This window comes from Citrus clementina, unplaced genomic scaffold (genome assembly GCF_000493195.1).
Source record: "Citrus clementina cultivar Clemenules unplaced genomic scaffold, Citrus_clementina_v1.0 scaffold_2, whole genome shotgun sequence".
NCBI lineage: Eukaryota > Viridiplantae > Streptophyta > Magnoliopsida > Sapindales > Rutaceae > Citrus > Citrus x clementina.
In genome coordinates this window covers 2,252,237-2,262,889 of record NW_006262688.1, presented here as the reverse complement: position 1 = coordinate 2,262,889, position 10,653 = coordinate 2,252,237, and the positions used below count along the sequence as shown (strand labels likewise).

The 10,653-nt window shown below is 36.5% G+C and overlaps 1 protein-coding gene across 1 annotated transcript; it reads left to right on the top strand.

The window, feature by feature from the left end:
• The first annotated feature begins 856 nt into the window (after positions 1-856).
• LOC112100772 (osteocalcin 2-like) lies at positions 857-1,246 on the top strand. Its single transcript, XM_024190282.1, has one exon. The coding sequence runs from the start codon at positions 857-859 to the stop codon at positions 1,244-1,246; it is 390 nt and encodes a 129-aa protein (XP_024046050.1).
• Positions 1,247-10,653: the final 9,407 nt, after the last annotated feature.

The window sequence follows — 10,653 nt, the reverse complement described above, 5'->3', positions numbered from 1 at the left end:
CCACCGCTGCGTTGAGTGTGGCTCTGATACCAGAGGACTTTCCCCATTAACATTCCTTTTTATTCAACCTACCAGATCCAAGACTTTGCAAAGAAATTCCTTTACCGGTATTTCTTCAATGTTCAGAGCAAAAAGCCTGATCATTTTCCTTCCCTCTGTATGGAAAATTTGTTTCTCACAGGTCTTACCCTCTCTTCCTTAACCATCTGCGAAGATGAGTTATGGTACATGTGGTGCCTCACTTCCCTGTATGCTACCAAACTGGTCTTCCCTGTCCAACCAGTCCTCCGCCACCTCACCACTCCTGAATTCTCTCCAGACCTTCTGTGGACTCTCCTTGAATGGTATTCACCACTCATGTGGTGGCGAAAACAACTAAAAAATTTGTGTACTTTTCACTGATTAGACAAGATGCCAGAACAAGAAGCCAACATGTTCACTACAGTCTTCATCGTTCATAGACCTTACTTCCAGCACCAAGAAATAAGAGACTTCTGGACACAAGATATGGCCTATAAATGGAAAACTTATCCCCGTCCTTATACCCTCATCCATGATACATCTGTTACCTCTGTTCTCAAGTCATACCTCATGGAACTCAATAATGTTCTGCCACATGCCACAAACATCCACCACACCTCTATTGGACCAAAGACACAAACTTGTACTCCAGGTTCCAGTTCAAGTCCTCAAGGAATCCTTGTCGTGGAACAACATCCTGATTACACTAACGTCTTATTCCAAGATGCTCAGGATCCATAGGAAGATTTTCAATCTTTCCTCCATTCTGAAAATCCCTATTACACTGTCACAGACCCAGACCCTCCTACTACATCAGCCCCAAAAGACATGACTAATGCTGATGAAGAAGCCTATCTGCAAGCTGAAGCTTATCTTGATCAACGACAACACATCTTCTGACTCCTCTGAGCTAGAAACAGTCTATGAGTCAAACCCATCAGAGTCCAACCCTTCTTCCTCTTCCTCATCCACAAACTCAGTCGATACCTCTACTGACTCTGAATCTGAATATGCTGACATTACAAGCATATTAATGGCCACCAAAACTGAAGATCCAAGCACTTCATTTGCCACACCTATTGTTGAAGACAATTCTTTTGATGCTGAAAATAAAGCATCTCTAACAGAACCAGAGCCATCAATGCCTCCACCTATTCCTGATCACTCAACAAAACCATCTTCAGCATCTTGGTTTACATTTGATGACATTCCCCGTCATAAATAGCCTGCTCGACTTTAAGAATTTGCTGCATGGATTGATCTCCAAGGAACCAAACCTAATGCTCAACCTCAAGCTGTTCTCCGTGAATTCATGGCCCGATCAATGGGTTCTTTACGTGATTGGTTAGAAAGCTTAGGAGAATACCGTTAGCTCCATTTCATGCAATCTCCAATTGGCACAGCACTCAATATCATCCATGAACAATTCATCGGTGAAAAAACTGATTCCACTGATGCAGACAGAAAAAGAGTATCATCAGATGAAGTGCTGCTCGCTCAAAAGACATCTTTTGGAATCTCATTACAAAAGAATGAGTATTCTTTTTTAAAAGCTGAATGGGTTCAATGAACCTTCACTCAAACATGTCTTCATAGCCTCTCTTCCTTCTGAGTTACAACCTGATCTTCAAAGAAAACTCATAGCCACTAATCTCAGCATAGCTGATATCTCACTGGGAAAGATTTTCCAAATGGCAATACTATGTCTCGACAAGATCTGTGAGCAAAAAGAATTTTTCAAAGATCTCATGGAAGACAAAAAATCCTTTTCTGAAGCTTGTAAAAAACCCTATCTCAAGATCGAGTGTAAGGATGAAAAGAAGTGTGTTTGTCCGACCAAGAAGAAAAGACATTTTCAAAAACACTTCCATAAAAAATCATCCTCCAAAAAACCTCTCCGATATTTCAGAAAAAAAGATGCTTCCCAGTACAGAAAGAAAAAGCACAACCGTTGTTTTATCTGCAAGAAACGCGGTCACTTTGCTCGAAACTGTCCTCACAAGTCGGCCAAAGTTGTTCGTCTCGTACAGCATCTTCAACATTCTTCCTTGTTATTTGAGAATGAAGATATCGAATCAAATTTTTTAGAACAGTCAAAACAAGATGATCAGACTGCTTTCATTATCGCAGAATCTTTCAATTCTGATGATATTTCAGTCATTTCTACAGTTTAAACTGTCAACTATGTTTCAGCCATTCCTAGACCTTCTCTAAAAATGTCAATCATTCCTTCTAAATTCCATAAACCTGTTCCTATTATCGAGTTTATTGACACTGGTGCAGATACCAGTATGATTGATCCTTCTGTCCTTCCCTCTGATTGTTAGGAAAAACACTCAAAACTTTTCCGAGCAGTTAATGGAGAAACTTTTGAAACAACTTTGATTACCAAAAAACCCATTGGTATTCAATTCTTTTCGAATTGCATAATTTGGAAAAAGATTATAGCATCCAAACTCCCAGATAAAGATTTACTTATAGGTTTTGACATTCTTCATTTAGTTAAAAACCTATCCCTCACCAGTTCTGGAGTTTGCTACAAGCAAATGTTCTTGCCGTACACAGATACATTATGCTTGTATGCACTTTCCGAAACACCATCTCTATACAGTTATATTTCACAGAAGTTCCTAGAATTTTGTCCAGAAAACCATTCACAGTTCCACCATCCTTCACAGCTTTGGAAAAATGGACAATTCTTCATTCACCTTCCTTTCAAGCTTAACGAAGACATAAACCCCACCAAAGCATCACACTTGGGTATGTCTCCTTTCGACCTCCTACTTGCTAAGCAAGAATGTTCTCAGTTGCTTCAGCAAGGTCTTATTGAACCTACTGATTCATATTGGGCTTGTCAAGCCTTCTATGTTGAAAAAAGGTCTGAATTAGTTCATGGTAAAAAGAGGTTAGTTATTGATTACCAGCCACTTAATTCTTTACTTAAAGATGATAAGTTTCCCCTTCCAAAAATCCAGACCCTATTTGTCCATCTTCAAGGGGCTCGTATCTTCTCTAAGTTTGATTTAAAAGCTGGTTTTCGGCAACTTGGTATTTTACCAATTTACCGTCACAAAACTACCTTATGCATCCCTGATGCCCATTATCAGTGGACTGTTATGCCTTTTGGTCTTAAGGTTGCTCCTTCATTATTTCAAAAAGCCATGACAAAAATCTTCAGTCCTATCCTTCATCATGCTTTGGTATACATTGATGAAATCTTATTATTTTCCTCTTACCATGAGAGCCACCAGAAGCTCCTTTTGGATTTTTTTCATATTGTACAGGAACACGGAATCATGCTTTCTGAAAAGAAAAGCAGCATAGTAAAGGAATCAATTGACTTTCTTGGCATGGTGCTTAAAGATGGCCATTATCAACCTGGTCCACACATTGCAACTGAATTATTAAAGTTCCTGGACACACACCTCAACAAAAAGCAGATCCAACAATTCCTTGGGATTGTTAATTATATCCGTAATTTCATCCCTAAAGTTGCAATCCACACAACCCAGCTATCCCGCATGCTAAAAAAATAGTGCCCTCCATGGGGACCAAAACATACAGAAGCTGTCAAGCAACTAAAGGTGATAGCCCAGTCACCTCCTCCTCTCCGAATTCCCACAACTGGACAACGCATTCTACAAACCGATGCCACTGATGATTACTGGAGTGCCATCCTTCTTGAAGAGATAAATGGTGTACGTCACTTATGTGCCCATGCAAGCGGACAATTCAAGGACTTCGAAAAGAATTACCATGTGATCTACAAAGAGATTTTGGCGGTCAAGTATGGAATCAAAAAGTTTGAATTTCATCTAATCAGCTATAAATTCCTTATCAACATTGACAACTCTTATTTTCCTCGAATCTTTGACTTCAAAAATAAGTTGCTCCCTGACAAACAGTTGCTCAACCTCAAAAACTGGTTTGCTAAATATGATTTTACTGTCCAACACATAAAAGGCAAACAGAACCTCATCCCAGATTTCCTTACACGTCCGGCTATAAATAAACCCTCACTTATTTCCTCCATTCACACCATCCCAGTTATAGCCATGAACTGTCAACTTCCTTTCAAACTTTTCAACCAGAGAACTTTCCCCATGAACATTCCTTTTCATTCAGCCTACCAGATCCAAAACTTTGGAAAGAAATTCTTTTACTAGTATTTCTTCAATGTTCAGAGCAAAAAGCCTGATCGTTTTCCTTCCCTCTGTATGGAAAATCTGTTTCTCACAGGTCTTACCCTCTCTTCCTTAACCATCTGCGAAGATAAGTTACGGTACATGTGGTGCCTCACTACCCTGTATGCTACCAAACTGGTCTTCCCTGTCCAACCAGTCCTCCGCCACCTCACCACTCCTAAATTCTCTCCAGACCTTCTATGAACTCTCCTTAAATGGTATTCACCACTCATATGGTGGCGAAAACAACTAAAAAATATGTGTACTTTTCATGGATTAGACAAGATGCCAACATGTTCACTACAGTCTTCATCATTCATAGACCTTACTTCCAGCACCCATAAACAAGAGACTTCTGGACACAAGATATGGCCTATAAATGGAAAACTTATCCCCATCCTTATACCCTCATCCATGATACATCTGTTACCTCTGTTCTCAAGTCATACCTCATGGAGCTCAATAATGTTCAGCCACCTACCACAAACATCCACTTCACCTCTGTTGGACCATCACACACCTTGAAAATTATCCCAAAGACACAAACTTGTACTCCAGGTTCCAGTTCAAGTCCTCAAGGAATGTCGTGGAATAATGTTCTGATTATACTAACGTCTTATTCCAAGACGCTCAGGATCCATGGGAAGATTTTTAGTCTCTCCTTCATACTGAAAATCCCCATTACACTGTCATAGACCCAGACCCTCCTACTACATCAACCTCAAAAGACATGACTAATGCTGTGAAGAAGCCTATCTACAAGCTGAAGCTTATCTTGATCAATGACAAATTCGTCGTGCCAAGCGCCAGTATGAAAAAGAAACCGGTGATGTGTCTCCATCACACTATCCATTCACTCCATGATTGCAGACTCTATTTTTGTGGCCATGGGAAGACCAGAAATATCTGCATATTGAGACTCGGAGTCTGAAGAAGTTCGTTCAGAGGAACTGAGTATCTCTGTGGAGGGTAAACTTTCTTCTGAGGTTGTATCTGAGTCATTATGTTGAGAATCAATCTGCTGATAATGGTATTAATAAGCTGGGGCTTTATCTTTCTTTGGAGGTTTAGGGATTGCTTTAGGAGAGTCTTCTGGAATTTCAAGATCTTCCCTGGGTGGAGGTTTTGAGATTTTGACTTTTGATTTGGATCTTTTTGGTGAAGTAGGTTTTGGCGGTGGAACGAAAGGAATATTTGGGTTGGTGGAATGGAGATGGGAAAGGGCAAAGAACTTATCATAAGTTGACTGTTTAGAAGGAGTGTAAAATAACTGGTATGATGTGAATAGTGGTGCTGGTATAGGTATGGACTGTGTTTTGGTGAAAAGGGAAGGTTGTACTTTGTCATCATCAATTCTGGCCAATTCTGCTTTTAACTGTCTGATCTCTGCTTCTTTCTTATTGAATTCGGGACCCCAAATACGATTGTTGATCATCGTTCTGAGATCGATATCTAATTCAGAGATTCGGTTTTGCAGATTTGAATAAATTTGTTCAAGCTGGGAAGTGATTGTGTCCACCTTTGTTTCTGTTTGTGACACCTGTGATGTTACTTTGTCAATTTTTTTACCAAGATGGTGGAGAGCTTGATTCTGAGCACTGGTATTTTGGGTTTGCCAGTTTAGCACTGCCTCATACTGCTTTGGTGCTTCTGGTGCTCCAGAGATTATGGTTGGTGATTGGACATAGGGTTGAGAAACAACTTTAGTTTGAGGGTATGTGTGCCAAGCATGACTTGATTTTTGGTTGAGCAAGAACAGGCTTAAATGAGCATTCTCATTGGAGTTGCCTGAGTGCTTTCTTGTAAATGGGTAAAGGTTGATCTGACTCTCGATCATCCGGTGGTCCTGTAGAATTGGAAAGGGTTTGTGGCCAATTTTGGTCATTACAAAAGCAAACTAATTTTAGGCAAAGAAGCTGGAAGGAATTAAATTGGAGCAGCCAACATTTGGATTAATCTCTATGACTGGTTTTATTATCTCTTTCATTCCTAGTTTAGTTATGTTGGGCTAGATTTTCTAATTAGTTGAGGGTGAATTCAAAGCCCTAAACATGATAATAATTAATATTCAATTTCTATCATTCAATTTATTTTTTTGAAATTGGTTATGTTCTTCTATAATTAATGTCTATCATTTTACTCTTATGTTATTTGAGTGGCCAATTAGATAGGATTTGAGTAAATTCCATTACTAGCAAATTTGAATCAATTATTTCAATTAGAGAACATAACCTAGGTTAAATAATATGAGCTTATGTGGTTATTGCCTAGATCAACCTAAAAGATTTTTTTTTTAATTATTTAATGGTTTGAGATTAGGTGAAGAACTTGTTTTGCCTAACAACACATTAAGGAAATATAGAGATCAACAGAGCTTATTGTTGTATGGTTGATAGCTTCAATAAAAATTGATGATATAATTGATATATTAATTATGTGCATGATTGTTGGTTAGCAAAAAATTTCTTTTTGGAAATTATCAGTTAGCCGTTTGATATAAACTGTTCGCCGTTTAATTCCAGAAATTTGTGAAACAGACTAGCCTTATCCGTTTTTGCTAAAGGATTTAAGACCAAGGATTTATGCCTCTTTGGAAATTATCGGTTAACCATTTTGATATTAACGGTTCGTCGTTTACTTCCAAAATCATAATTTTAACAGAATTTCGTAGGGAATGATTTTTCGATTAAAGTTATCAATTATTCATATTTCATGAACATATTTAGAAATATTATACGGCTTTTAAGAAATTATTTATTAATGAAAACTCCAACATTTTTAATTAAAAACATATAAAGTTTGTTACATTTTTAACTTTTGCTGCAAACCTGATTAGTGCTTGACGTTGTTGGAGAGACAAAGGATTATACATTTTAATAATTTCTTCATAGATATTAAATTTATAAAATTAAACCATAATAATATTAATATTAATAAGTAAAAAATAATAATATTAATAATAAGTAAAAAATATGACAGTTGAATTTGACTAGGGGATAGCTTGGGTTTGCAGTAAGAGTCAAATACTCAGAACAAAAAGCTTGGAGGCCATGGTCATGGCACAACAAGCATGACCCCCCATTCCCATCATTCTTATGCTTATCCGCTTGAATATAAAGTTTGTCTTCCAATTAGTATTTTATTTGTCATTTATTGATTGAGTTGTAAAAACTATATGGTAATAAATTAACACAAAAAACTGATTCAATAATTTTCAAATAAATTTATTGGCTGAATATTGAATTTAGAATGATGAAAAAATAAAGGAATTAAAAAATCAATTTAAACTTTGTCCAACCTCCCACCTTTGTCCAATCTTTCTCTTCTCAAGATTGTGCTTGGAAAGTTTTCCTTTGATGATTTCTACTTGTGGGTTATGCTAATTAGAGTGAATTTGTAGATAACCTATTTTACCCAGTTGATATCTTTGATCTACCATTTATGCTTATGCTCGGCGGTAGGTTTTAATGATTTCTTTTTGTGTATTTGCTTTTAAGTTTTCATTTTATTCGATTATATATGGATTATAGTGATTTTGATGAGTTCTCATTTTTGTGGGTATAGCTCATTTTTTGCTATTTGGGTTATTGTCAAGTTTTGAGTTTTTTGGGTTAAATGCTTATTAGAGTTAAAAAATTAGCTTGAGGTTTTGATATGTAGTTGTTGAATGTGAATTTGTCAGTGCAGAGATGGATTCATTATGTACTAGAAAGTTATAACACTATTTTATTGTTTTTGTTACTTGTAATTTTCAAGTCCCATTGTTAATTTGTTACATATTCATTTGACATTGCTATTGTTTCACAATATTATTTTCATCATTCATGTGTTCAAAAATACTATGTATTAGTGTCAAGTTGCACAAGTGCAAGCTAATTAATTTAAGTACTAATAAAAAAGTTGTATATATAATTGGGAAACAGCAAACATATGATGCTGCCTTTGTAGAAAAATAGTTACTGGCCAGAGTAGTCATATTTTTATGCATGCTTTATGCTCAAGGGAAGAAATTCATGTTCAAAAACTTGATATATGTAAAAGATATAGTGGGCCTTATCTAGGTCCTACAGGCCTACCCTATTTGATATAAAATAAAATTAGGGGAAATTAAATCAATCCACACTACCTACTAGATGAGGCCTTGTGTTACTACATTGGTATTCAAATTCGGATCAATTTACCTTGTCCCAAGAATATATTTTCCAACTGGGGGATCTTTTGTAGGGCAGTTTCTGGCCTCTGGTTAAAGCTTTCGCATCATAACAACATTAACCCACCAAAATATTATAAAATAAAATTTGAACCATTCAATTCCCTCTTTTTATTTGGCCATGTTCATGCTGCAAGTAAGAAAAACATATCAATTCCCTCTTTATATTTTTTCTTCTTATTATAATGCAGATTTATAACGCTTTTTTCCTTGTTTTTGTAGAATGAGCTGAAGAGTCAGGTTGCACAAGGGTCAAATGATTTTTTAGGTAAAGCCATTCAAAAGTAGCCAAATAGAAGCAGGGTGCAAGAAGTAGGACAATTCATTGGCTCATCCATGTACTTTCATGTTAATACAAGGTTGAATGCCTACAGCAGTACTAAAGTTGGTAGTTCTAACAATACTAAAGCCAAGCCTTCCGGTGGTGTTCAGTTTGAGATTGATCAACAATCTCCTAAAACTTTTGGAAAAAGAAAGGTTAGTAGAGGGAATATTACGTGTCATTATTTTATTTTGTATATGCATGTATCATTATTAATGGTACATGTGTATATTTTAATTATTTCACAGACCGATTTCCAATTAGGAAGGTTAACTCTAAAATCTATGAAAAGTAAAATAAAGAGCACTCCTATCAAAATTTCCCAATCAACTCCTCAATAAACTCCAAAGAAACTAGACTTTGAATTTACATCATCTTGTGTCAAGAAGATCTCCTAGATTAACACCTAAAGTATTAGATGTTCAGTTCCTCTGTGATGAGAGATTATCGAAAACTTAATCATTGGGCAGCTACATAATCAAGAAAGAATGACATAAGTGAATATATGAACATGTGATGAGAACCATCAAGGGAATACCATTAAAGCTTCAAGTGATCCTTTGCACATTATTGGAGGCCCAATTACAAGAGGTAGAGTAGTTGCTTTAAATGGATTAATTGAGAAAAAAATGGATTAAAAATGAAATTCAAAATGAAAGACATCATGAATTGGGCTTGAAGAGAAGATAAGGCATTGTGGGCATTGTTCAAGTTATTGGGCAGCCAAATACACAATTTGTATCAAATGCAGAAAGGTCAAATTCGGAATAACACTGGTATTGATTGAGCCAGAAGTAATGTGCAAGCTATATACCGTTGGAAAGATAATTAAGTTAGCTTTCCAATGCATTTTACAGAGGTAGATTTGTAGTTCTCTAGAAGGCGTTATGACCAATTCATTACAGCTTGTTCAGACTTGAGATTTTCAACGACTCCTTTGTTTTTCAACTTCATTTGGTTGTTTTGTTTCAAATTTGCCAATGTGTAAGGTAAGTCTACCATCAATGATGGTGGGTTAACATTAAGTTTGTCAAAGATAGCATTAATTATGGTGAGTTGGTGAAGACTTTTGAAGCATCCTTTGACAAACCTACTTGGAGGGTTGTTCCAATGTTTCCATTTGTATTTTTAGGATCTTGGGTTTCTTTTAGCCTATTTAAACTCAGCAACCTTGCTATGTAATAAAAATTAGAGATTAATGTTATTTGAATTTGAAAGATTATTATTTCTTTGGTTCTTTTGAGAACTAGTGAACTTATCAATAATTTGCATTCTTGTGGCGTTCTAAATATCACTCATCTTCTCATCTATTTCTTGAGTGTGGCGTCAATATCATTCTCTATACTTTTGGTTCATGTTTTCTTAAGCATTGGGTCAAATAAATCTGTTTAGAACTTTCTTGAGAAATTGAAACTACAAATTAAGTGTGCGTTTGAAAGTTTCATTGTGGGATTTGCGTCAACATGTTTGTTGGGAAATTTACAGTAATAACCAAAAAAATTTTGCTTTTTTTCATCTTAACCCCCCAAAAATATTTCTATCAACATTAGCCATAAAACAACATTTGAGACCAAAATACCCCTCCCTCATCTCTCCCCCAACACTCCCTTTCACTCATCTCTCCCAAACCGATCCAACTCCCATCATCGACGGCGGCTCCATCTCTCATCGGCATTCGATCTACGATCTACAACCTTCAACAAAACCTAGGTTAGTTATTTTTCTTATTTTCATTAATTTAAAATGAGATTTTAGAATAATAATAGTTATAGCTTGAGAATAATAGTGGCGGTGATGATGTTTGTGGTGGTTGGTGGTGTTTGGGAGTATTGTTTTCGATTTTGGAGTGATTGCGCTTAATTTTGGGGGTGGGGAGGGAGGGGGGCAGGGCGCGCTTGTAGCACCAGCTGTGGTGC

Excerpts from the sequence above, each read along its gene's own strand:
- LOC112100772 (XM_024190282.1), top strand. The coding sequence starts at position 857 with ATGCTGATGAAGAAGCCTATCTGCAAGCTGAAGCTTATCTTGATCAAC.